This window comes from Gigantopelta aegis, chromosome 11 (assembly GCF_016097555.1).
Source record: "Gigantopelta aegis isolate Gae_Host chromosome 11, Gae_host_genome, whole genome shotgun sequence".
Taxonomy (NCBI): Eukaryota; Metazoa; Mollusca; class Gastropoda; order Neomphalida; family Peltospiridae; genus Gigantopelta; species Gigantopelta aegis.
The window spans coordinates 14,199,267-14,225,351 of NC_054709.1; the positions used below are offsets into that span (position 1 = coordinate 14,199,267).

The following is a 26,085-nucleotide window of genomic DNA, read 5'->3' on the forward strand; positions in this document are numbered from 1 at the left end:
AAAAAAAATATTTTAGGAAATAAAATGAAATTTAACCTAGTACAAATATTAGAACGATCAGAAACACGTTTAATATACAGCCACTAATATATTATGCAAAAAATATATTTGATATGTAATCACAATCGTTAAATTGTCTCTGTTGTCAATAACATCTTAACAATTGCAGCAAACTCTGGAATGTCCCTTTAACATAATGTTCAACTCTACATTAAAGTTGCTGTCATTCTTCATCTATTTCTGTGGCCACCTCATGGTCCATTCCTTGTTGTGGTGAGGTGGCTTGCATGTCTCAATGACCCAGAGAGCTATGCCAGCGAGAGCTTCGACTCCTGGTAGGGCCACCCAGGCTGGATTTGTCAAAGTGTAGAGGCTAGACTAATATGGATCACTGCCGAAGACGGATGAGCTGGGCCAAACTACTTGTAGGGAGGCGCCTAACCGCAGCTCAACGCATTTCCGCTCATATGACAGATGACCCTGTCTGAGCGTACGACGAAGAAGATGATTTCTGTGCAATTATTCAGTTAAAATTTCAAGCATTCACATCTGCCACTTCGTCGAACTACTTTTACTTTCAAACCATCCACATGTACATCCTGGTCGGCAATTAGTAAAACAGGCTGGAAACATTCTAGACAGCAAACACAATTAATGAAAGGCCTGCAGATATTTTTGGCATGTTTTGTTTCTTCATATACATTGTATAAAATATATAACACGTACTATAGTCCGTCCCATTCTCCTACAAAAAAGTTGTGTTTTTTTTGGTAAATAATTAGTTTGGTTTGTCGTAAAAAAGAAAGAAGAAGAAAAGTAAAAGTGTTGGCTCAGAAATAAATAACTTGTAGTAAATTCTATAGTAAGAAACAAAGGCGTTCCCTGTGGAAAGGACTATAGGTGCATGATTTCTGTGTACATCAATAGTCAATATATACTAAAATGACATTAAAAAATGATTAAAACTTGTTAACATACAATAAAACTAGCGAAAACGTACCACAAATTCTTCTGGCCCGTAATTAATTTTGTCGACTATAAAGGACGTTTCATTGGCTGTTACAGACATAATTATTTAATAGTTAATATTCCTATGCATAATTATGTTATTATACATTCATTAAAGTACTGTAAACAGAAACAAAGAGGATGGACGGACTAAAATACAAATTACTACAACATACAATATCTAAATTATCTTCCCCTGCCTTGCGATTACATTGGGCTGGAGGTGCGCACTGTGATTTTATGAACATCCATACCTAATATAAAACACATTCATTAAGGATTCAAGAATTACAACAATTAAGAATTAAAGTCTGTCTTGTTTAACTACCTCACTACTGCATATTGATTATGATCTTTATATTATCAACTGATTAAGTTTCGATTATAATCAATAATTTTAACATGATAGTAATTTTAAAATTGACCCCAACATCCCAACCAGACGTCCAAAATTGATGACAGTATTAAAATTGGCAAACATATTTGTTAAATATCACAATGAATGAATATTTTTTTATGGCCAAGATGAGTTGAATTTGGCTCTACATATTCAAATAACATTTTCCAAATTGTTAATCATATTTCGGTCCAACTCAAAACTGTCAGCAAGGCTCACCGTTCAGGCTTCGAACTGAACATGATTATATGCTTCTGCGAATCCCAAAATATCTATATAAATTTAGTTTATGATTCTGATGGAATCCATGAAAAAAAACAAAAAACAATTCAATGCCTGCTAACTTTTAGACAAAGTGACTACAATATTAAGAATTTGGCTTAATAAAATTTAATATATATTTTAATAATTTTCCAGGAAATACTCTGCCTATCTCAAAACTGTCTAAACGACAATTTGGTGAACTGTGAGCTCTGCCTCTGTTGGCAGCCATTATTGCTTACTGTCACTTATCAATGTGCAGTTTGAAGGCAGGTTTCTCGTCATGAGGTTATCTCAGTCTTCGTTAAATCCGTCTTTTCTTCTTCATCTGTATTATCAACTTTCGTGTTTGACTTCATGATATCATCAGTTTCTTTGTTACAGGTTTCTGACTGTTCTGTGGTGCCATCTTGATCTGAAAATAAGTTAAAGTTTGTCTTGTTTAACGACACCACTAGAGCACATTGATTAATTAATCATCGGCTATTGGAAAAAAAGAAACATGATTTATTTAACGATGCACTCAACACATTTTATTTAAGGTTATCTGGTGTCAAACATATGGTTAAGGACCACACAGATATTGAGTGGAAACCCGCTGTCGACACTTCATGGGCTACTCTTTCCATCGGCTATTGGATGTCAAACAGCAAAGATTGAAAACAAACACAATAAATAAACAAACAAATAAACAAACAAACAAAAACCCTAACCTTTTACACAGCCCACAATTTTTTTTTTTTTTTTTTTAACGACACCACTAGAGCACAATTAATTAATCATCGGCTATTGGATGTCAAACATTTGGTAATTCTGACAAGAAGTCATCAAGAGGAAACCCAATACATTTTTTCTAATGCAGCAAGGGATATTTTATATGCATTATCCCACAGAGAGGAAAGCACATACCACGGCCTTGGACCAGTTGTGTTGCACGGGTTAGAACGAGAAAAAACCCAATCAGTTGAATGGATCCACCAAGGTGGTTCAATCCTGCGACGCAAGCACCTCAAGCGATCAATCTACTAAGATTAAATCCACGCCCAATCTTAAATTAAGACCAGATACTTTGATTATTCGTTTGTTTTTTAACGACACCACTAGAGCACATTGATTTATTAATCATAGACTACTGGATCTCAAACATTTGGTAATTCTGATTCGTAGTCAACAGAGGAAAACTGCGACATTTTTCCTAATGCAGGAAGGGATTTTTTATTTGCACATTCCCATACAGGAAAGCACATACCACAGCCTTTGACAAGTTATGGTGCACTGGTTGGAACGAAACAAAACCGAATCAGCTGAATGGATCCACTGAGGTGGTTCGATCCTGCGACACAAGCACTTTAAGCCATCGCTGAACTGACTAAGCTAAATCCACGCCCGATCTTAAAATAAGACCAGATGCTGGGGTTTTAGGGATTTTTTTTTTAATGACACCACTAGAGCACATTGATTTATGAATCATCAGCTATTGGATGTTAAACATATGGTCATTTTGACACAGTCATAGAGATGAAAGCCGCTACATTTTTCCATTAGTAGCAAGGGATCTTTTATATGCACCATCCCACAGACAGGATAGCACATACCACGGCCTTTGATATATACCAGTCGTGGTGCACTGGCTAGAGCGAGAAATAGCCCAATAGGCTCACCGAAGGGGATCGATCCTAGACCAACTGCGCATCAAGGGAGCATTTTCCCAATGGGTTACAGGCACGTCCCACCCTAAAAGAACCAGAAAGAAAGAAATGTTTTATTTAACGACGCACTCAACACATTTTATTTATGGTTATATGGCGTCAGACATATGGTTAAGGACCACACAGATTTGAGAGGAAACCCGCTGTCGCCACTACATGGGCTACTCTTTCCGATTAGCAGCAAGAGATCTTTTATTTGCGCTTCCCACAGGCAGGATAGCACAAACCATGGCCTTTATTGAACCAGTTATGGATCACTGGTCGGTGCAAGTGGTTTACATCTACCCATTGAGCCTTGCGGTGCACTCTCTCAGGGTTTGGAGTCGGTATTTGGATTAAAAATCCCATGCCTCGACTGGGATCTGAACCCAGTACTTACCAGCCTGTAGACCGATGGCCTAACCACGACGTCACCGAGGCCGGTAAATAAATAAATAACCCAGTGGGTCCACCGACTGGGATTGATCCTAAATCGATCACACAATAGGCGAGCATTATAGCATTGGACTACTTCCCGCCCAGTGTTTCGGCCAGAAAGACATTTTTAGGTAGAGTGCTATGGAACTCAGTGCAACCACAGTCAACGGGGTATGGAGGACATCCCCCAGAAAGAAAATAGGTAAAAAAAATTGGATATGGTGCCATACCTGTTTTACCCCCTGGCAGAAAGCCTGCCGCCCCTGGTTGGGAGTAAGAGCCATGAATACTGGCCACCTGGCCACAGATGCACACAAGTAAACACGACTTTAACAGATAAAGACTTGTACCCCATCAAGGTGATTTTTGTCAAAACTTAATCCAGTAGTCAGAAGGTTAATTAGTTTTGTAAAAACACTTTCAATTAGTATTTTTTACCTGATGATTTATCTCCACCAGCATTCAATTTCTCCATTTCATTGGCTACGTCTGCTTCCTGTTTCTTCTTCTCCTCTTCTAGTTTATTTTCCTCCTTCAATCTCCGTTTCTCCTCCTCTAATCTTTTTTCCTCCTCTTCTCTTTTAATTCGTTCTTCTTCCAAAATTTGGAACTTTACTAAAATATACACAAGTAGTGAGTCAACAGTAATTAAACTCAGTACATAACAACTGTAAATCATACGCTGTCATAAAGATTACAAATCACAATCGTTTCATACATCACTTATAATATATATATATATATATAGATTATTATACAAGTTTGTGTATACAAGCTCGTAAAATCAGTATGATTCACACGTGAGTAATAATTTCTTTATTATTCATATTCAAAATATTATTTTTATGAATAACAAGGATCTTTTACATGCACCATCCCACAGACAGGATAGTACATACCACTGCCTTTGTTACACCAGTTGTGGAGCACTGGCCGGAACGAGAAATAACTCAATGGGTCCACCGATGGGGATCGATCCTAGACTGACCATGCATCAAGTGAACGCTTTAGGCCAAAAAAAAAAAGAAGTTTGTTTCAGGTAACATGGCCAAAAAAAGTAGGGTAGGTAGGTAGGATTTCTTTTTTTTTTTTTTTTTTTTTTTTAGTTCAAAGAAAGGTTACCCTACCTTAAATGTGTTTGCCAAAGAAAAACTCAATCTCAAGATGAAAGACATGAAGGCAAGCTGTATGAAAAATCTTAGTTTACTCTTTGCAGCCAGAGAGAAATAAAAACAATCTCACTGTCAATGTCAGTTTTAAGTTTCACATGCCATTTTCAAAAGACAGAAAAACTAAAAAAGTTCAAACTATTCCTTTCACCAATAAAAGTCAGTAGATGACTGCACAGAAACTTCACAGCTTTGTCCAGTTTTGTCATAGGATGACTGCACAAATTTGTCCAAGTTGGTCAATAGATGTTTGCACAAAAAGTTCACAGATTTATCCAACTTGTATTGGAAATAACAAAACAATACTAATTTTGTGTGCAATTTACAAATCAATCGGCTTAGAAATGAATAGTTTGAAGTAAATTTCATAGTAATAAAAAAGGCGTTTCTAACCTGAGTACTCTGACTGTAAGAGAGCTAGACGGAGATTTGGACATAAATAATGAGAGCGTGTTTATGTTCAAATGTCCGTCTAGCTCTCTTACAGTCAGAGTACTCGGGCTAAGGCGTTCCCTGTGGGACGGACTTATAGTTTTAATGTTTATTAGCCTATTGAACGGACCCATGCTAAAATCACTCAAATTAATTTATTCCCAATTAACTGAAACACTGAAATAAATGTGAACTGTTTAATGTCAGTGGTTATTCTTGAATATTCCGTTTATTTAATTATTACCCATGCTCAGCAGTTGATAGGCCTATCTACATCACTGGCGTAGGAAGCGGCATCGATGGTTTATATATTAATTTTATACGTGTGTGTACCCACCCACCCCACTTTTTGATATCTTCCTAAAGGCTACACCTGTGTATATTAACAAATTCTGGGTACTAGGCCTAAGCAGTAGCCAACAACGAAAATCGTAGTCTTCTTCAAATGACCTTCACCTTTGCGTGTGGAAAAAACGCGATGACTTGTAGTCTGTGCATATGGTATCGAGAAATCCTTTATTGTTTTGTTGAGATCACACGTTGTTTTTGGAAAATAAACCTAATTGTATGAGATGACTGGAGTTACGATAATACGATATATTTTCCTCTATAGGCCTACAGTATTTAGCAGTTTGTAATAAAAGCCGTTTAATCGCCACACACGTTACTGTACTGTCATGCGATCTCGTGTGTCACCAATTACCGATGTACCTAATAAGAGCACGTGTTATTAACAGTGTTCTACACTCGGTTTTATAACTTACTCTTCTTTGGCTAGTGGACAAACAAAATTTACTAGCCAAGCTTAAAATGTTACTCGCCACAGTGCGACACTACTCATTTTATATCATTTATGAATGTGTTGTAAGTATCTGGATTGTTTTCGCCAAATCACTAAAATCAACGATGAGTTCCGAATTGTACTGACAATTAATACGGAATTCACAGTGATCAATCGGACAACTTCGTAAATAGTGAAATGTTCCGACTGCACAATGCTGTCAACAAATTTCATTTGTTTTCGCTGCTAGGACTCTGAACGCACATGGCAAATAATTTAATACTTAGACGTTTTTGGAGTTAGTCGCCACATGGTGACGATAATAAATTCAATCGGTCGCCACGCCAACATTTTGGTCGCAACGTAGAACACTGGTTAATGATTCCAATTTCAGTGGGGGTGTATAAAAACCATCGCTGCTCCCCCCCCCCCCCCCCACACACACACACCCTCAACCTCCATTTAACACACACACTGACGAGTAAGAGTTATCCTACTTGAGTACTTCTGTCGTCTGCTTTGTCGATCCGCGACCACAACTTCACTGTGTGCTTCCCCCCACCCCAGCAGAAAAAAAAAGTTCAGGGTCGGTGGTAAAATTTAGGGTCGGTCGGGTGACCGGAAACAAACCATTTTTTTTGTTTGGCCTTACCACTGGGCTACGTCCCACCACAGTTACTAAATAAGATTACATTTCAGCTAGGGACATTTATTCCTTTCAAAAACAGACATACCCTGTATCAGGTTTCTGACTCAGTACAGACACTCTTATATGGAAACGCTGAGAAAAAGAAGGAAGTTATAGTCACATGACCGGAACTACAGGGAGCATACAGTAGACATTTTTTTTTAGGCCATCCCATTGGCTGTTTGGACGTTCGGACCAGACCACTTGCGGGGGGAGGGGGGAGGGGGGGGGGAGGTGCACTTGTTGAGGACAGGTAATGTTGAAAACCAATTAGACTGCATCGAAGTCGAGGCAATAAACGTTGTGCCCAAAATAAACACACCCAAATTAAGTACAAACATGCTGACCTCAAAATATTTCACCTCAAAACCACACTGAAATGTTATGTTTAATTAGATTAAAATAACTTGAAATAAATATCTGAATATTGATGACTCTCCAGCAGCTGATAATGACAGTACTGAACTAAAATGACCTCCCAGTGCTCAGATTTTTTTTTTTAATGACACCACTAGAGCACATTGATTTATTAATCATCGGCTATTGGATGTCAAACATTTGGTAAATATGACTCGTACTCAGAGGAAACCAGCTACATTTTTCCTAATGCAGCAAGGGATCTTTCATATGCACTTCCCCACAGACAGGAAAGCACATACCACAAACATTTGGTAATTTTGACATATAGTCTGAGAGAGGAAACCCGCTACTTTTTCCATTAGTAGCGAGGGATCTTTTATATGCACCATCCCACAGACAAAACAGCACATACCATGACCTTTGATATACCAGTCGTGGTGCACTGGCTGGAACAAGAAATAGCCCAATTAGCCCAATGGGCCCACCTGCGCTCAGAAAAGATAAAAATCCCAGTTGTGTCCAAATTGGAGAAAACGTGAAGTGTTTTCTCTTTTATAGATCCATTACCTGTCCTCACAAGTGCACCCCCCCCCCCCCCCCCCCCCCACATGAGTCGTCTGGTCCGAACATCCCAACAGCCAATGGGATGGCCTAAAATTCTTCACTGTATGCTCACTGGAGGACAGGTAATGTGAAAAGAAATATTGAAATCTAAAGCCCTGACAATTCTGATACAAACCTGTGAGTTGTTTGCAAAACTTCTTGTGTGAAGGCCAGTGTAGTTTCTGACACTGCTGGTTACAATAGTGAACCTAAACAAGATAAAACATTTTTATTATTATTATCTACATATTCAAAATAAACTACTGTAAACCTAAAGCAGAAAAACATAAACCTAAAGCAGAAAAACATAAACCTAAAGCAGAAAAAAATACTGTTATTAATAGTAAAAAAAAAAAATAATAAAAAAATAAAAAATAGTAGTACAGTCATCTCCACTTATTTGCACATCGGTTTATAGCATAATTCGGTTAATCGACTATTTTCACCCAACACGGAACCATTTGCCCGTATAACACTACAAAACATCCGGTTAATTGCACAGACTACAGGCTATATATCGGTTATTTGCACATATACATAACGTAGTTTTTTTTTTTTTGTGCTAAATTAATGTCACAAATGACTGAGAAAGTCTATCAAACTTTGGCAAAAAAACTCAAATAAATTACCGATTAATCTGTTTTGTTTGAGCTCACTGTGTGGCAAGCCGACTGTAATCGCTGTTTACAGAGTCGACGTGTGACATGCAAATGAGATGGTGTGCACGTTACTACTGGTGAATCACAATACCCGACTACAAGATTTAAGAATGACATAAATAAGTTGAATAAACCTAAGACCTAATGTTTTGTTTGCAATATATTGCTGTTAATCAGAGGCCAACTCAATAACAGGTAACGCTCCGACTATTATTTTTAGAAGTACCGCCTGTGCGCTTGTACGCATGCGCACTCAACTATTGAGGCCCTATTCGATTGACGTGTTCAGGGCAATCATTGTTCTGTGTCAATTACGTTATGTTGAGAAGCCTTGTTAGTAATTAAAAGATTACAGATCAATCGTCCTAGGCGGTTATGTTTTTAATAAATGTGACCGAGAAAGAGTTGTTGTTCACTTATTCATTAGATGCAGTGTTAAACGCAAAAGAAACGATTTATCACTTGCTTCCCAGAAAATGTAGCGGAAAAAAAAAGACTGGTGGGGAAGGTCGTCAAAAAACAAACATAACAAAGACCGTTATTTATGGATCGTCCCTAAGTTTCTGCTATATTGTTAGACACCAATCAGTCGGACCGCACCATGAAGGTCAAGTCAATTGTGTTAGACCGGTCATGCATGCAATGCAGACTGCTGGAATTGATAACGATTCACTAGCCGAGCTTAACTTTAATTGCTTAACAATAGCAAAGTCATTATTTGGGGATCACAAATAATACCAAAGCTTGCCATATCTTTTGGGAGGGAAAGAACACCATACCAGCAAATTCATACAAGTTCACGTAATTCTATGGTAAGGCGCATTCGGTCAATCAACAGCCCGGTAATTCCGGAAACTGACGTCATTTTGTAAACACGTGCACCGATGAAACGTGAACTTTTTGATGGTTCTGTTGTTTCAAGTTTATCTCATTAACTACATGGCTAATACACTTTGTGTACACTAGTGGATGGTCAGTGTTTTTTTTTTAATGCACAAAGTTTGTGTTTTTAGAAAACGACGCCCAGTGACGGACGTTGTTGGGTTTTTGTTTTTTTAAATGATTTCTGGTCTGGCAGATTAAAACAAAAACATGCTAATTATATATATATCGATCGATATATTTTTTTTTACATTTATATATATCCAACTGCATGTGACATGTGTTAACTGTAATAGTTCCGGTATGAAGTACCGCATTATGCTAGACTGTCTCCCATGCCACTTTGTAGTTGGATGGCTGTTACAAAGTGAAAGTCGGTACTCTATCGGTTAATCGACTAACCCGGTTAATTGCACAAAATCGAGCAGCACCGAAGGTATGCAAATAAGCGGGTTTGACTGTATATAGTAATATATTTTTAAGCAGTTTTCAAGCACATTTTCAACAGTTCATCCTAACTAAAAAATGCTTAGATTTAAAAATAATTTTGTACATACGAAACATTTGGAAGTAATATGAAGTACAAGCTTCTACAAAAATCAGGACAAATAAAAAGACACCAACTCCTGCAATTAAGAAATGTCTATGACAAAAAACATGCTGAGAGAAAACAAAAATCGAATATAGCACAGAGCCAAAAAAAAGGGGCTGTGGATAATTAAAAACTCCACGGCAATCCCCACGACAGTGCCAACTGCCGTGAGCAAATGCAGGGGTTGAGACACCAAAGTTCTAAACAAGAAAATGAATTGACGGTGCTATTTTACAATGGCGGTTAACTACAGACAATCTTTTGAATAAAAAAAATTTCAAGTCTGACAATGTGAGACTGTCACTTTAAAGGGACATTCCTGAGTTTGCTTCAATTTTTAAGATGTTATTGACTAACAGACTTTTTAACAATTGTGTTTACATATTAAATGTATTTTTCTGTATAAAATATCAGTGGCTGTATATTAAACATGTTTCTGATCGTTCTACTATTTGTACTGTTAAATTTCATTTTATTTCCTAAAATCTAATTTTGTTCGTACGTACGAAATTATTTGAAGACAAAATCCAGTTTGGGCTTCTTACAAATATTAAGACAACCAGAAACATATTGAATATACAGACAATGATATTCTAAACAAGAAAATACATTTAATATTTAAGTTTAATCATAGAAATATTTTATTAGTCAGAAACATCTTACAATGCAGAACACTCAGGAATGTCCCTTTAAAGAAAGCCAAGGAATGAATTACCATTTTACAAACGGAGCACTTCTTTGATGCATTGGCCACACCGCATGTTGAACAGTTGTTGTCACTGTCAGCACCAAACTGCTGGCCATTTATAGCAGCGCACAGAATCGAAATAGCAGGCGTATCACCCTGTCGAAGAAACAAACAAACGAACAAAAATAAAATGTACACCGATAGTTGCGAGTATTAAAGAATGTCATACTCACTTAAAAATAAAGGCGGAGATATCTTAAAAAGAAAGAAAACTCTACTGAACCCAGTTTTCTACTTTGTGAAAATCATTTTATGTAAATTTAGGCTAGCTCTGTAGGGCCTCCACGAGTCCAACATATTGGACTCAAGTACTTGATGGTCAAACTCGACCCGGACCCGAGTACCCGATACTTACACTAGATGATAATGAGACTAAGGAATAAAGTGAAATAGTATTATGCATCTTAAGTTTCAGTGCTGAACATGGATGCCAAATCATGCCATTGTATTGCATTTCACACATTCGACTTTTGTTTTCCCTCTATGTCTCATATAGCCCTACAATGTAACCGACGGCAAGCATATGGCAAAATGACATTAAAAAATAATTAACTGAGTGCTCTTCCTTGCACGGGTACTCAAGTCCTGTGAACGGACTCGGGTCTTGCTAACGCCTTCGGTCAAAAATGACATTTGCAGGATCAAATAGACAATAACACCCGCAAATCTAAAAACTCCATATGGTTATCTCCTAATTAAATGAGTGCTCTTCCTTGCACGGGTACTCAAGTCCTGTGAACGGACTCGAGTCTTGCTAACGCCTTCGGTCAAAAATGACATTTGCAGGATCAAATAGACAATAACACCCGCAAATCTAAAAACTCCATATGGTTATCTCCTAATTAAATGAGTGCTCTTCATTGCATGGGTACTCAAGTCTTGCTAGACTCAGCCCATGCCAGAGTACTCATAGAGACCCTATAGCTCTGTGTGCCAAAACCCATTAAATTATTACATGGAATTATTTCGCAAAATTAAAATAAAATTGGTCATCTGCTTTCAAAATTCGCAATTGGTGAATTTGTTGAGTACCAGAGTTAGGCCAGTAAATACATCTAAAATCGGACAAAACACTAAAAAGAATAATTTACAAGACCACTGAAACATTCTCTGAAGTGGTCAGACTGAGCTCATGGGAAATAGCAGGTATTTTTTTGTATTTTTTTAAATAATATTTTATTCAACTAAATGAAGCGGATTGGCAAAAGCCTGTATAAATACTTCTCCTCTCTTAGCAGGTGCGTGGCACAGATAGTACACAGGCATCGAAATAAGTCGAGAATGGTCGTTCAGGTTACCAGGAGGTTACCACATGTAAGAAAGTCGAGAACGGTGTTTCGTTCTTGACAAGAATTTCCACATGTATACCACAATAATCATCTGGCACACATTAAGGGCATTAAAAGTAGTAGGAATTCAAGTCTAACTTTCATATAGTTGTGGTAACCTATAGGTTACCAGACACAATGCTTATTTCGATGCCTGGGTACCAAGAGACAACCACCTGTTATGGTTGGAGAAACAAGGACTGGAATGTGGAGGTGGACAGCAAAAGCAGTAAAATAAAAAAAAAACCCAGGTTATTGTTTTGTTCGACACCACAGAGCACACTGATTTACTAGTCATCGGCTATTGGATGTCAAATATATGATTATTATTACCCATATGGGCTCAAATATACGGGGTAATATTTTTTCGATCTCTGCACAGTGTGCAGATTGTTTCTACAGTCACTGATTGGCTGGCTTTAAAAAGACAAGATTTGATTGGCAATTACATACTGCCAGGACTACTTTTTGTGCATTCATGATTCCATTTATCGGTCAAACTATTACTACGAACTTCAAATATTTTTATACGATACGAACATTTACGGAATTAAAAATCAAAATATATGTACAAACGTTTAAAAATATTTTTATTTTATTATTTTGACTGGGGTTTTTTTGGAACTATTCTTTGGTGGATACTGTTGGGTGTGCACAGGTAACGGCGCATATGAATATATTGTTATGGCTGGTAGAGCGTGTTAGTTGTTACAGCAGCGAGAACGTAAATATACTTTTAAAATCGTTAAAAGATTGACAATAAAGAGAATAACCAACTCACTACGAGGAATTACGGATTATCTGTCCCTCGTGAATTAATGCTGTAAAACCCTCGACAGAGGCTCGGGTTTACAACATTAATTCACTCGGGACAGATAATCCGTAATTCCTCATAGCTCGTTAGTTATTCTCTAATTCTGGCATGGTCTTAGAGAGAGGAAATCCGCTACATTTTTCCATTAGTAGCAAAGAATCTTTTATATGCACCATCCCACAGACAGGATCACACATACCACGGACATTGATACGGTTAACAGTCGTGGTGTGCTGGCTGGAACGAAAAACAGCCTAATGGGCCCACCAATGGGAATCGATCCCAGACCGACAGCACATCAAGCAAGAGTTTTTACCACTGGACTACGTCCTGCCCCAGTTGAATGAGGACAGTAGGATAAAAAACCCAAAAAAAAACCCATACAGATAGTAAAATCAGAGGTATTAAGTGCGCGGGTTTTTTTCGAAACTGTTATTTTTATCACTTCTCAAACCATCCAGAGCCAGTTTATCCTAGTAGCATGTGCTACGGGTCTCGCGTTTCACGGGGCCCCACGGTGATGTGTACATTTATTTTCCCCAGGTAATTTTTCCCATCCCCAAGGGGGTTGCAAAATATATATCCTGAGAAAGAGGCCCAGTTGTTATTTGTGCGACAGGCCCTGTGGATCCTTAAACCGGCTCTGAACCCATCCTTTACTTATTTCAGGCCAGATAAGGTTTTATTTACTTAAAAAAGACAAATGTTGACCACCTGTACTTACAATTTTGATGGGTGCCAGCTGTCTAACAATATGCTGTAAAAGTTGGCAGTCTATGTAAGGAAAATCTTTGAGTGACTGACGAATCAAGCGATCCTGCAACTCGGGAAAGCCATCACTGTCTCTACCTTTCATCAAACTGAAATAAGAACATGAAAGCCATCACTGTCTCTATCCTTCATCAAACTGAAATAATAACATGAAATCCATCACTGTCTCTACTCTTCATCAAACTGAAATAACAACAAGAAATCCTTCACTATCTCTACCCTTCGTCAACATGAAAGCCATCACTGTCTCTACCCTTCATCAAACTGAAATAACATGCACCATCCTACAGACAGGGTAGTACATACCACAGCCTTTGATATACCAATTTTGGTGTACTGGCTGGAACGAGAAATAGCCCAATCGGTCCACCGAGGGAGATCAATCCCACACCGACCACGCATCAAACGGGCGTCTTACCACTGGGGTACGTCCCAGCCTCTTTCCCACTAGAAGCACGATATCTTTTACATTCAAGTTCCCAGAGACGGGACAACACCAGAGTAAGAATCAAACCTGCCTCTTGATCCACACGTCAATATTTTCGGCTTTGACTGCGTGGCGTATGACGGTAGCGAAGTAATGAAGCTTCAAGGCGAGGACATCGTTCGGCTCTCTCGACTTCATGTTCTTCTCCACGATGCAGTCTAAAACTTTACACACTTTGTACGACTCGTGCAGTAGCTCGGGATTTTCTTTCAACAGCAGGGAAACCTGAAGAGAAAAAAAGAAGTACTGTAATGAATGAAAATGTAACTACAGTAGAATCTCGTTGGGTCGAACTCGGAAGGGTCGAATTCACCGCAAAGCTCGAACTAAAATCAAAGACCCGAGTTACGCTTACACATTGTCGACCGATTGGTTAGGTCGAACTACAGGGATGTGAGACGAGCTGGAACAAAAAAGGTTACTGCGGCTGGGGTCCAGGAAAATTGGTATTTGCAACCCATGGAACTGCCAAAATTTGAATTCAATGTTAACAAATCTAAACTCGTTATAACTTATGATATAAGGCATACATCATAAACTTGAAATTGTGAAAACATGCAAATGAACCTTGTGTGGTAAACAGTATTAAACATCATGATTTTGGTTTTTTAGATGAAATGGTAAAGTGCATTTACGCGTTTCCGCATAGCTCTCACATCCCTGGAACTACCCGATGGGTTGAACACTTGCTCGTGCACTGACGGTGTTCAAGCCAATGGGATTCAACTGTATTTACTTTCACAAAATAATTGAAATATATATTCAGGTATCGATATAAATGTAGGATTGAAAAAGTGGATTAACTTAAATTCCTTCTCAGAAGAAAGGGCAGAAGTTTGATAAAACGGGGCAAGGAACATTTATATTTATCGGTCTTCTTTACACACACATGAATTAGCTCTTGCACAGCAGAGTATGCCACTCAGACCAAACAAAGGTGAGATTTAAATTTTCCAGTAAAAGTCACACACAAACCAAAGAAAGAAAGAACTATTTTATTTAACGATGCACTCAACACATTGTATTTACGGTTACATAGCGTCGGACATATGGTTTAGGACCACACATATAGAGAGAGGAAACCCGCTGTCGCCACTACATGGGCTACTCTTTTCGATTAGCAGCAAGGGATCTTTTTTATGCACCATCAAACACAGGGTAGTACATACCACGGCCTTTGATATACCAGTCGTGGTGCACTGGCTGGAACGAGAAATAGCCCAATGGACCCACCAATGGGGATCGATCCCACACCAACCGTGCATCGAGCGAGCGTTATACCACCGGGATACGTCCCGCCCCACAAACGAATGAGTACATACCCGGACAGGATACAGGTCAATAGAGTTGATCAACTTCAAAAGAGCTGGAGCAACTTCCTTCGGTAATTTGGCTTCCTTTTCCAAACCTAAAAGTAAAAAGTAAAGTGTGTTTTATTTAACGACGCCGCTAGAGCACATTGAGTTTTTTATCTTATCATCGGCTATTGGACGTCAAACATATGGTCATTCTGACACAGTTTTTTCGAGGAAACCTGCTGCCACCACATAGGCTACTCTTTTACGACAGGCAGCAAGGGATCGTTTCTTTGTGCTTCCCAAAGACAGGATAGCACAAACCACGGCCTTTGTTGAACCAGTTATGGATCACTGGTCGGTGCAAGTGGTTTACACCTATCCACTGAGCCTTGTGGAGCACTCACTCAGGGTTTGGAGTTGGTATCTGGATTAAAAATCCCATGCCTCAACTGGGATCCGGACCCAGTACCTACCAGCCTGTAGACTGATGGCCTAACCACGATGCCGAGGACAGTAAACCTGAAATGAGAGTTACGAGGTCAGTGTAATGGTTTTACACTTCCCACTCGGACCTCAGAAAATTCAGGGTTGGCTCACAGAAATTATCAATGTGTATTTAATTTAGTGGTGTCAAGATATTCATATTTACAAAATATACTTAAATGCAGCATTTGACAACCTTTTTTTCACTAGCCATCAGGCATGGTAATGGTAGTTATTTACTAGCTGAACATTGAATATCACTAGCCATGGGAGTGAGGCTACCATAATCTAGAAGCACTAGCTCACGCAAATTTAATTTTGCATAACCTTTTTTTTTTCCCGCACATTAAATTTAGGACATCATTTACATAATTGGCTGTGCAAAAAGGAAATGTGTTACATGAATTTCTCACATTTTTCATATCATCTTACCTTGTGGAACAGTGTAATAATCCAAATCACTCCCGGCAAAGTAGCCATTGATAACATACACACATTGATGTTGACCTGAAAAAATAAATAAACATTTACAGATCTATTTATAGCAAAATGGAAATAATATGAAACAATACTATTAATAAAAAAAATATATAAATAAATAAACTGTTTTAAAAACAAGCATTTTTAAAGGGATATTCCTGAGTTTGCTGCATTGTAAGATATTTCTGACTAGTAAAACATTTCTACGATTAAACATACATATTAAATATATTTTCTTGTTTAGAATATCAGTGTTTGTATATTCAATGTGCTTCTGGTTGTCTTAATATTTGTAAGATACAATAACTAGATTTTGTCTTCAAATAATTTCGTACGTACGAAAAGAAATCTTTTTTAGGAAATAAAATGAAATTTAACCTAGTACAAATATCAGAACGATCAGAAACACGTTTAATATACAGCCACTAATATTTTATGCAGAATTTTTTTTTTTTATATGTAGTTACAATCGTTAAAAAGTCTCTGTTAGTTGATAACATCTTAAAAATTGCAGCAAAATCAGGAATGTCCCTTTAAGAGTACTGCTAAAGCAATACATGACCCCTAACTGACAACATTTTTTCATACAGGGCTTCTAGATTATGGTAGCCCCAATCCCATGGCTAGTGATATTCTGTGTTGGGCTAGTAAATAAATACCATCACCATGCCTGATGGCTAGTGAATTTTGTGATATAAAATGCTGCATTTAAGTCTATTTTGTAAATATGAATATCCTGACCCTTCCTCCCCTCAAATCTAAGTGTTTTTAAGCTCTATCCTTCTTTAGGTGACATATCCAATTATTCTTATTAGTAAAATTGTATTTACTTAAAGTAGGGCTGGAGAATTTTTAATTATGGCTAGTAAAAAACCCAAAAAACATTTAAATCACAGATCCCATGGCTAGTGGATTTTTATAACAATTGTAGAAGCTCTGTCATATAATCTAAGTTCAAAGGTCACCAACTGTGTCACAAATGGGTAAATCTTCATGAAAATCAAACTAGATCTGTATCTCCACATGATAAAGGTTGGACTATACCAATTCAAATCCCATAGGCGACCATATTAACGTTTGTGTTTAAAAACACTATATGCAATATATCAACCAAACTGTGACCCATAAATATCAGTACTACAACCCCTACCTCAAAGTATTAACTGCAGAAAATGGTACCTTTCATGGCTCATTTTCGGTATAACCAGATGTTTCTGCAACACCCCTAGTTTCGCACAAAATTTTAGTACTTTTTTTTACAGGTACCCCATACATGTTCCAAGCACAAGGCTACTTGACACGGTGGTACTACATCAAATAAAATTGCATACATTTTTAGCCCAGATGAAACTAATTTTTTTTACAACCAACACACTCACATTTATAACCAATCACAGGACTTGTGGTGTTAACTTCTCTATCACAAGTTCGGTACACCTCGAACTTCGACCCAGCCGGAAATTAATTGGTATAGTGCAACCTAAAGCTATACCCAAAATACCAGCTCAATACCATGAGGCATTGCGGGGGAAAAAACCTATATATATGGGACAGAAAGATGGAAGGACATGTTTTATTTAACGATGCACTCAACACATTTTATTTACAGTTATATGGCATCGGACATATGGTTAAGGACCACACATATATTGAGAGAGGAAACCTGCTGTTGCCAATTCATGGGCTATTCTTTTCGATTAGCAGCAAGGGATCTTTTATATGCATCATCCCACAGACAGTATAGTACATATCATGGCCTTTGTTACACCAGTTGTGGAGCACTGGCTGGAAGGAGAAATAGCCCAATGGGCCCACCGACGGGAATCAATCCTAGATCGACTGCACATCAAGCGAGTGCTGTACCACTAAGCTACCAGAAAGATTGAGGCAAAATTTATAGTTCCCTCCGGCTGGATCAGTACTGAGTCAGGGACTAATAATTAATCAGATAGGTTTACTGTTATTCATGACACAGCAAAGTGAATCTATAACTCGAGTCTGCTCCAGAATTGAAATTCCAACATAACTATATTAGAATGAAATGAGCCTGCATAAAGTTTTTTTTTTTTTAAATAAATAAATAAAAATTAGGTAAATAAACAGAGGTAAACATTTTCCATCTCCAACATAATTTTTCTCGCCTATTAAATTATATTAAAATACATATAACTGACGATAACCCCAACCCCAAGAAAACAAAATATATAAAGTTTATACTAGTTTTAAAACAGCACATTCTAAAAACATGTGGTTCACAAAATAATCATGCAACCTAGATGCCCCTCAAACTAGTTTTGTTATTACTATGCTTGATTTTGTGGAGGGGGTTGAATTAACCAGTTGTAGTGTGCTTGCCTGTAGTGTGATGGGCTGAAGGATCAATCACCAATGACGAACTAAAAATTCCCTTGCCCCACTCATCCTAACCACGCACTGTCCTCTCTATAGACAAATGCATATATATTAAAACTAAACCAAATAACTTCTGGCTGGTTCAAAGTTGGAGGTGCACGCAACTTTCGATACAGCAGTTACCGGTAATACCACAAGTCCTGTCATTGGTGTTTGTTGTATATAATAAAAATATTCATCTGGGCCTAAAAGGTCTGCAATTTTATTTCATTTAGTATCGTTGTGTCAAGTAGCTGTGTACTTGAAACATGTACAAGGTACCTGTAACAAAAAAGTATTAAAATTCTGTGCGGATCTAGGGTTTGTTATCTCTGAAATGAGCAGCTTGACCCCCAGTTTTTCTGATTGCCTTTAGGGGTGAGGGGTGGTAGTATTTATATCTGTGGTGTATATATGTTGATTGATATGCTGCAGGTAGGTTTAGCCACAATCCATGTTACTAAATTGTTGTCTATGGGATCTGATTTGGTGGTATACACCCGAAAATATCCCTTGCTGCTTTATTAGTAAGAGCGATATATGTGGCGGCAGCCAGGTTTCCTCCCACTCCCTCAACTGTTAGAACTGTTGAAATAACCACACATTAGACATCAATAATTTAAAATCTGCTAGGTATTCAATTATGTTACTCTCGGTTAGGTAAATTCTTAAATGTTAACTTTATAGCTTAATGTAGTTCACAATCTTATCATAAAGTTAATCTTTAAGGAAATTATGTTTCATATTATCTGTACTGAACCTACCAACAAATGCGGCCATCTGTGTAGCTGTGCGATTCACCGAATTGATGTGATTTGGGTTAGCTCCTGACTCCAGCATCAGCCTGGTTACATCAACATTACCTACAGAATAAAACAAGTCATGTTATGATTAAAATTACTTGTGCAGGGCTCGGAAAATTGCGAGACTGATCGTTTCGTTCGTGCGTCATTCGGGCAAGCCCAGTTTTGTGTAACCTGCTTTTCCATTCAGGTATTAAATTTAGGACCTCATTGACAGGTCATGATAGGTTATGCACAAATAAATTGGATCACCTAAATTTGATTTTGGGTGACTCATAAATGGGTTGTGCAAATTTTTTAATTCTCAGAGGCCTGTTGTGGTTTTCATAAAATTAACCATCTAGGTTAAAGGCATATTGTCACAGACCACTGATCTATTTAATGGTCTAACAAAGTATTACCTGAACAAAAATAATTAGATTTGTCCCTAAATGTACTTTATTCAACCATTTTCATAACCACCATACTCCATTTATTAATGACATTTTGTACAAATAATTGAATTATGGCAATGGTCCATAATTCAAAAACTAAAATTGCCGAGACGGATGAAATGGATTTCACTCCATCATGGTTCAGTTACGGTGATGCTATAGCTAGATTTGGTTTCCAACAATTAATGTAATTTTTATTTATTATCCATTTTTAGAGAAATAAGGTCCTTAAATCTGTGAAAGTATACCTTTAAACATTTTTTTTTATATGAAAGATCTTGTCTTCTTCATATTTCTTTCTTTATATACACACGAAAAACACCACCAGCCCCAACATAGTTACATGCATTCCATCATCTAAACTGGAGAACAGTTATGTACAGTTGACATTTTCCCACACAATCACTATGGATTAGAGTCAAATTGATAAATTTTCAATTATAACTGATCACTGGAACATTGTCTATATATGGTAGTACCTTAAATGACTCCCCATATTCTAATTTAGCAGGATCTCTGCCTGAGGGTACGGAAGGTAAAATTATGTACTCTAAAATCGTAAATTTAAATTAATGGATGAATAACAGATAAATAGAATCTATCACCATTGTGAGGTATAGATAAGGCAATTCCAACCCGAGGAACAAAATGTTTTTTGTCCTGAGGGTTGGAATTGCTGTATCTATACCTCGCAACAGTAATCGATTCTTTTCTTGCCCATTTAATTACAGTAACAAACATTAATTTTGTAAGCTACGGTTTGTTTATTGTAGAACGATTCATAAACATTTCACTTACAAACCCATTTAATCATACGTGGAAAAATATAGTCCATATTATGCAATGACATAAATATGTAACAACTTAATGAATATAAAGTTGAAAACATTAATTTGTTAAAATACTTTTAAAACAATGAATAATACAATGTGAAATGGCAACAGAATTCTGCAAAACAAGTTATGAATTAATTGTCGCAAAATATGAGTTATGACATCAGGAGTATATAGAAATCATCTAGCTCCGGAATGCTAAACACTTTTGATTTTATTACATGCCTTCAAATTATTTTTTGAACAATGAATAATACAATGTGAAATGGCAACAGAATTCTGCAAAACAAGTTATGAAATTAATTGTCGTAAAACGTGAGTTATGACATCAGGCGTATATAGAAATCGTCTAGCTCCGGAATGGTAAACACTTTTGATTTTATTACAAACCTTCAAATTATTTTTTGCCAGAAAGCCTGGTTAAGGCAGCAGTTGATCATTCCCCCCAATTTGATTTCACGGTGAGGTCTTTATAAACAACAAAGAAATACATGCAGCCTACCGGACAAAGCAGCAAACATCAATGTTGAATAGCCGTTGTCATGGTAATTGGAGTTGACGTCTGCTCCTCGTGCTAGCAGCATTTGGCAGACATCTTTCTTCCCTCGAAATGCAGCATGCTGCAGAGGGGTCATGCCCGTCTGGAAAAACGACATCATTAGTTCCAATGAATTAATTCATATTTAAATAATGACACGGTCCTCGAAATTCGTGACGACAATCAGAAGTGTTGCAAAAAAAAGGTTATTGCTTCTTTTTTTTAATCTGAGACATATATTTTAAATCATTATGCAGGACTTGCACTGGAATTTTTTTTTTTTAAAAGCCAATTTTCTGATATATATATTATATTTTTTTTCCTTGAAAATTATCAAAATGTGGTTAATTTAAGGAATATTTTATTAGCTAGGCAAAAACTAAATGTTGTAATCACTATAAAAAGCAGGGCTAGCAATGGCACTCGCAAAATCACCAACTGCGAATTTTGAAAACAATTGGCGAATTTTATTTTAATATGGCGATAGAATTTCAATTATTAATTGATATTCTGTTACAAAATAACTGGGTATCCATAAAATTTGGAAGTTTAATATATATTTTGTTGAAATTTTCTGCTGATCCAGAGCTAGTTTTGAAAATGATCAATTAACTAATTTGGCAATGCACAGAGTGAGTCTTAATTATGGGATATTTACTTTATTATCTGTATTAAATTGCTATCACAAGATGATAAAATTTTCGACAGCTAATAACATGCCCCCCTCCCCACCCACCAAATAATTATCACAGACTGGATACATCATTTTTTTCATTACAAAATGGGGCTTGAATTGCTCATCTGATATTAGACTAACTATACCTCTGAAAAGTGAACCATAGGGATGTTGTTTAAGGATTCCGCCATAATTGTAAAAACAAATAATTTAATATAGAAATTTTGGAAGGAAGGAAATGTTTTATTTAACGACAACATACTCAACACATTTTATTTACGGTTATATGGTGTTGGACATATGGTTACGGACCATGCATATGTTGAGAGAGAAAACCCGCTATCGCCACTTCATGGGCGATTAGCAGCAAGGGATCTTTTATATGCACCATCCCACAGACAGGATAACACATACCACGGCCTTTGATATACCAGTCGTGGTGCACTGGCTGCAGCGAGAAATAGCACAATGGGCCCACTGATGGGGATCGATCTCAGATCAACTGCGCATCAAGCAAACGCTTTACCACTGGGCTACATCCCGCCCCAGAAATTTTGGAATTACATCTCATTATGTTATACTTCCAACACAAAATCTTGTATTTTCCAACGCACGGAATCCTGCTAAATTCACAGCCTGTAAAGCCATTATCAAGTAACATAATCCAACATTTCACTGATTGTAAACAGAAAACGTTTCTTATGGATACACAAGTTTTCGACAAATCCACTTGCCCTTGGAGACAGAGACAGAGACAGAGAGAGAGAGAGAGAGAGAGAGAGAGAGAGAGAGAGAGAGAGAGAGAGAGAGGGAGGGGGAGGGCGAGAGAGAGAGAGAGAGAGAGAGAGAGAGAGAGCGAGCGAGCGAGCGAGAGGGTTCGACAATACCACTAGAGCACATTGATTTATTAATCATTGGCTATTGATGTCAAACATTTGGTAATTTTGACATATAGTCTTAGAGGAAACCTGCTACATTTTTCCATTAGTAGTAAGGTATCTTTTATATGCACCATCCCACAGACAGGATAATACATACCACAGCCTTTGATAATACCAGTCGTGGTGCACTGGCTGGAACGACAAAATAGCCCAATGGGCCCACTGACAGAGATCGAACCTGGCCTTTTATTATTATATATTACTAAATATTCATTAATTTTGTAGAAATAATGATCAACTACATGTATTACTCAAGTGTAAAAAGTATCCAGACTTAAGAAAAAAGTTTCTTTTTTATTTTATCAATAAATATATGCATTTACCACCTTCGATTATTTTTGTGAAGCTGAAGTCATCTACAAATGAACTATTGCTGTACAATTTGTCATTGTTTTTATATAAAGTATCTGTAATAAGAAAGCTCTGTGATGATGTTTTGTAAGTTAACCACTTGCATGCGACAATATATATATGGGTGGGGTTTTTGGGTTTTTTTTATTACTATATGTTAATAAATATTAATTATGTTAAATACTTTATGCCATTGGACATTGTTATTATGTTTTATATATGATTATGAATATTGATTATTGTCTGATGTCCATCTTGTTTAGGAGAGCACTTATATATAGGCTTTGCCTGTTGTGCAATCCTTTTGACTTTTTTCTGATCAATAAAATATTTCAAAACATGGTGCAGGTTTTTTTCTTCTCAGATTTGAGTTCAAGTGACCCATGGCTTTGAGTTTGGCAATTTTAGCCTAGTTTTGCAAAAACATTCGGAATTTTCATTTTTATTTTGAAAACATTGTGCTGGAAGAAAAATAATCTAATATGTACCTGATCCAAACAATCTACACGGACACTGGGTTCTAACAGCAGAGAGGAAACCTCTTCTGTCGTGCCTGAAATGAAAAAACCCACAAAAACACTTAACGTTAAAGGCATATTGTCACAGACCACTGACCTATTTAAAGGCATATTGTCACAGACCACTGATCTATTTAATGGTCTAACAAAGTATTACCTGAACAAATATAATTTGATTTGTCCCTAAATGTACTGTATTCAACCATCTTCATAACCACCATACTCCATTTTTAATGACATTTTGTAAAAATAATTGAATTAGGGCAATGGTCCATAATTCAAAAACTAAAATTGCCGAGAGGGATGACATGGATTTCACTCCATCATGGTTCAGTTAAGGTGATGTGATAGCTAGATTTGGTTTCCAACAATTAATGTAATTTTTATTTATTATCCATTTTTAGAGAAATAAGGTCCTTAAATCTGTGACAGTATGCCTTTAAACCCTAAAGTGCAAACCCTAGTTTTAGACCGTGAAAATTGTTATTGGATTTCAAACATTTGGTAATTCTGACATATAGTCTTAAAGAGGAAGCATACTTAACAGGGTTTCTGCCAGAGGGTAAAATAAGTATGGCGCCATACCCAAAAAATTTGCATTTTTTTTTTTTTTTTAAGTTATCCTTTTGATAAAATTAATTATCTTATCATTACTAGATGATTTTCTTAATCCTAACCCTAAACTTAACCCATTTTCTTTCTGGGGAGACCCCCCCCCCACCCCACCCTACCCCCCACCATACACCCTGTTGACTGTGGTTGCATTCAATTCCACAGTGCCATACCAAACATTTCTTTCTGGCAGAAACACTGCACTACATTTTTCCATTAGTAGCAAGGGGTCTTTTATATGAACCATCCAACAGACAGGATAGCACATACCACAACCTTTAATGTAATGGTAAGCAGTCTTCACTGGTCAGGAAAGTTGAGTGATCACTCTCACACTCCTCTACATTTGCCTGGAAAGCTCTTAAGAGATTTTGCTTTTATTTTACTTTTAGTAACATACTAACAAGAAAGGTGTTAACATTTTCAATTAGTATATTTCAGCAGGGCATAAAATTTGGCACGAATGATTCTGTCGTTCGTCCGTCGGTTATGCAAAACCAATATCAACATAAACGACGGATCGTTTGTGCAAAAGATGTAATCGCTCGTCAGAAAATAAAATAAAACCCGTGTGTTAGCTAATATCATCAATCTTTTGGAAAGCTTCATGTGGTGGGAAATCCTAATCAGGTCTTGTGATTGTGTCAAACACACTCTTTACTAGTGTGATATCAAAAACATATATTTTTAAAAATAACTATATGTATATTATTTTCATTGAATAGTCGTACTCAACATAATAATCATGAGAAAAGAAATTTCGGTTCCGTGGTTTTGCCGACACGCTACCGGTAACGATCGTTACCATGAAATCCGATGGCCTGCAATATACATACATTGATAAGTCCTTGATTTCCTACAAAGGATTAACCAATGAAAAAAGAACTGAGCTTTAATTTGCTACAAAAAAAAATCAGCCAACATGACATTTTCTTAAGTTACTTATGCAAAATAATATGTGCACCAAATCAGCAAATGTGCCGATACACGGGACATGGCTGTAAAGGTGTTAGGGGCACTGATGATGTAATGTAAAAAATTAAAATAATTTTTATTTTATTTTCTACTGGAATCATGAATGATCAGCAGTTGTTATGTTGGTGTTCTGCCCAAGTGCTTCTGTCTGTGAAAACAAATATTAAATAAGTGTTAATTTATCCAACAAGTCTTGACAAGCAGATAGATCTACAACTGACACTGTACAAAACACCTAACTGGCTCTCTAGGCCTTTTTTTTTTTTTTTGCATTTATCATAGTTTGACACCCAATAGCCGATGTATTTTTCGTGCTGGGGTGTCGTTAAATATTCATTCATTCTCGAGGCCTATGGTATGATGGTAGTCCGACTAGTCGGTGAATCACAACTACAGTCTACACTGCAGACTACTGACAGTGCTGAGTGAGTCCCGTCATCCATCACGTGTGACTCGGAATTATAAACAAACACCAGCCTAATCATCAAGCCATCAAATGAAAAATCCGAATACTAAAATAAGCTTTAATCTATGTGCAGTAACTAAAGTTTTCACCATAAAGAACTCTGTCAATCAGCTTCGTTTCTGTTTCAGTCAAGTCGCCTTTCTTAGCTGGCGCCATATTTGTGTTTTCCAGAATATTCGT

At 37.1% G+C, this 26,085-nt stretch overlaps 1 protein-coding gene across 4 annotated transcripts; it reads right to left on the bottom strand.

The window, feature by feature from the left end:
• LOC121385311 (ankyrin repeat and MYND domain-containing protein 2-like) lies at nt 1-26,085 on the bottom strand. 4 transcript variants are annotated; one of them, XM_041515940.1, is made up of 13 exons: nt 25,995-26,085; nt 23,823-23,887; nt 21,331-21,469; nt 19,523-19,621; nt 16,320-16,394; nt 15,429-15,514; nt 14,138-14,331; nt 13,573-13,708; nt 10,674-10,802; nt 7,962-8,034; nt 4,231-4,407; nt 1,909-2,081; nt 1-745 (listed from the first exon to the last, which is right to left on the bottom strand). In XM_041515940.1, the coding sequence occupies exons 1-12, from the start codon at nt 26,059-26,061 to the stop codon at nt 1,948-1,950; spliced, it is 1,374 nt and encodes a 457-aa protein (XP_041371874.1). In that variant the 5' UTR covers nt 26,062-26,085; the 3' UTR covers nt 1-745; nt 1,909-1,947. The 4 variants fall into 4 exon arrangements, with proteins under 4 accessions (XP_041371874.1, XP_041371875.1, XP_041371873.1 ...); XM_041515941.1 differs by lacking the exon at nt 1-745 and adding an exon at nt 3,328-3,400 and having other exon boundaries at nt 767-2,081; XM_041515939.1 differs by lacking the exon at nt 1-745 and having other exon boundaries at nt 767-2,081.

Coding starts and splice junctions, on each gene's coding strand:
- LOC121385311 (XM_041515940.1), bottom strand. CDS start 26,061: ATGGCGCCAGCTAAGAAAGGCGACTTGACTGAAACAGAAACGAAGCTG. Junction 23,888..25,994: donor GATTGACAGAGTTCTTTATG/GTGAAAACTTTA, acceptor TTTTCATTTCAG/GCACGACAGAAGAGGTTTCC. Junction 2,082..4,230: donor TGGTGGAGATAAATCATCAG/GTAAAAAATACT, acceptor ACTTATTTTCAG/ATCAAGATGGCACCACAGAA.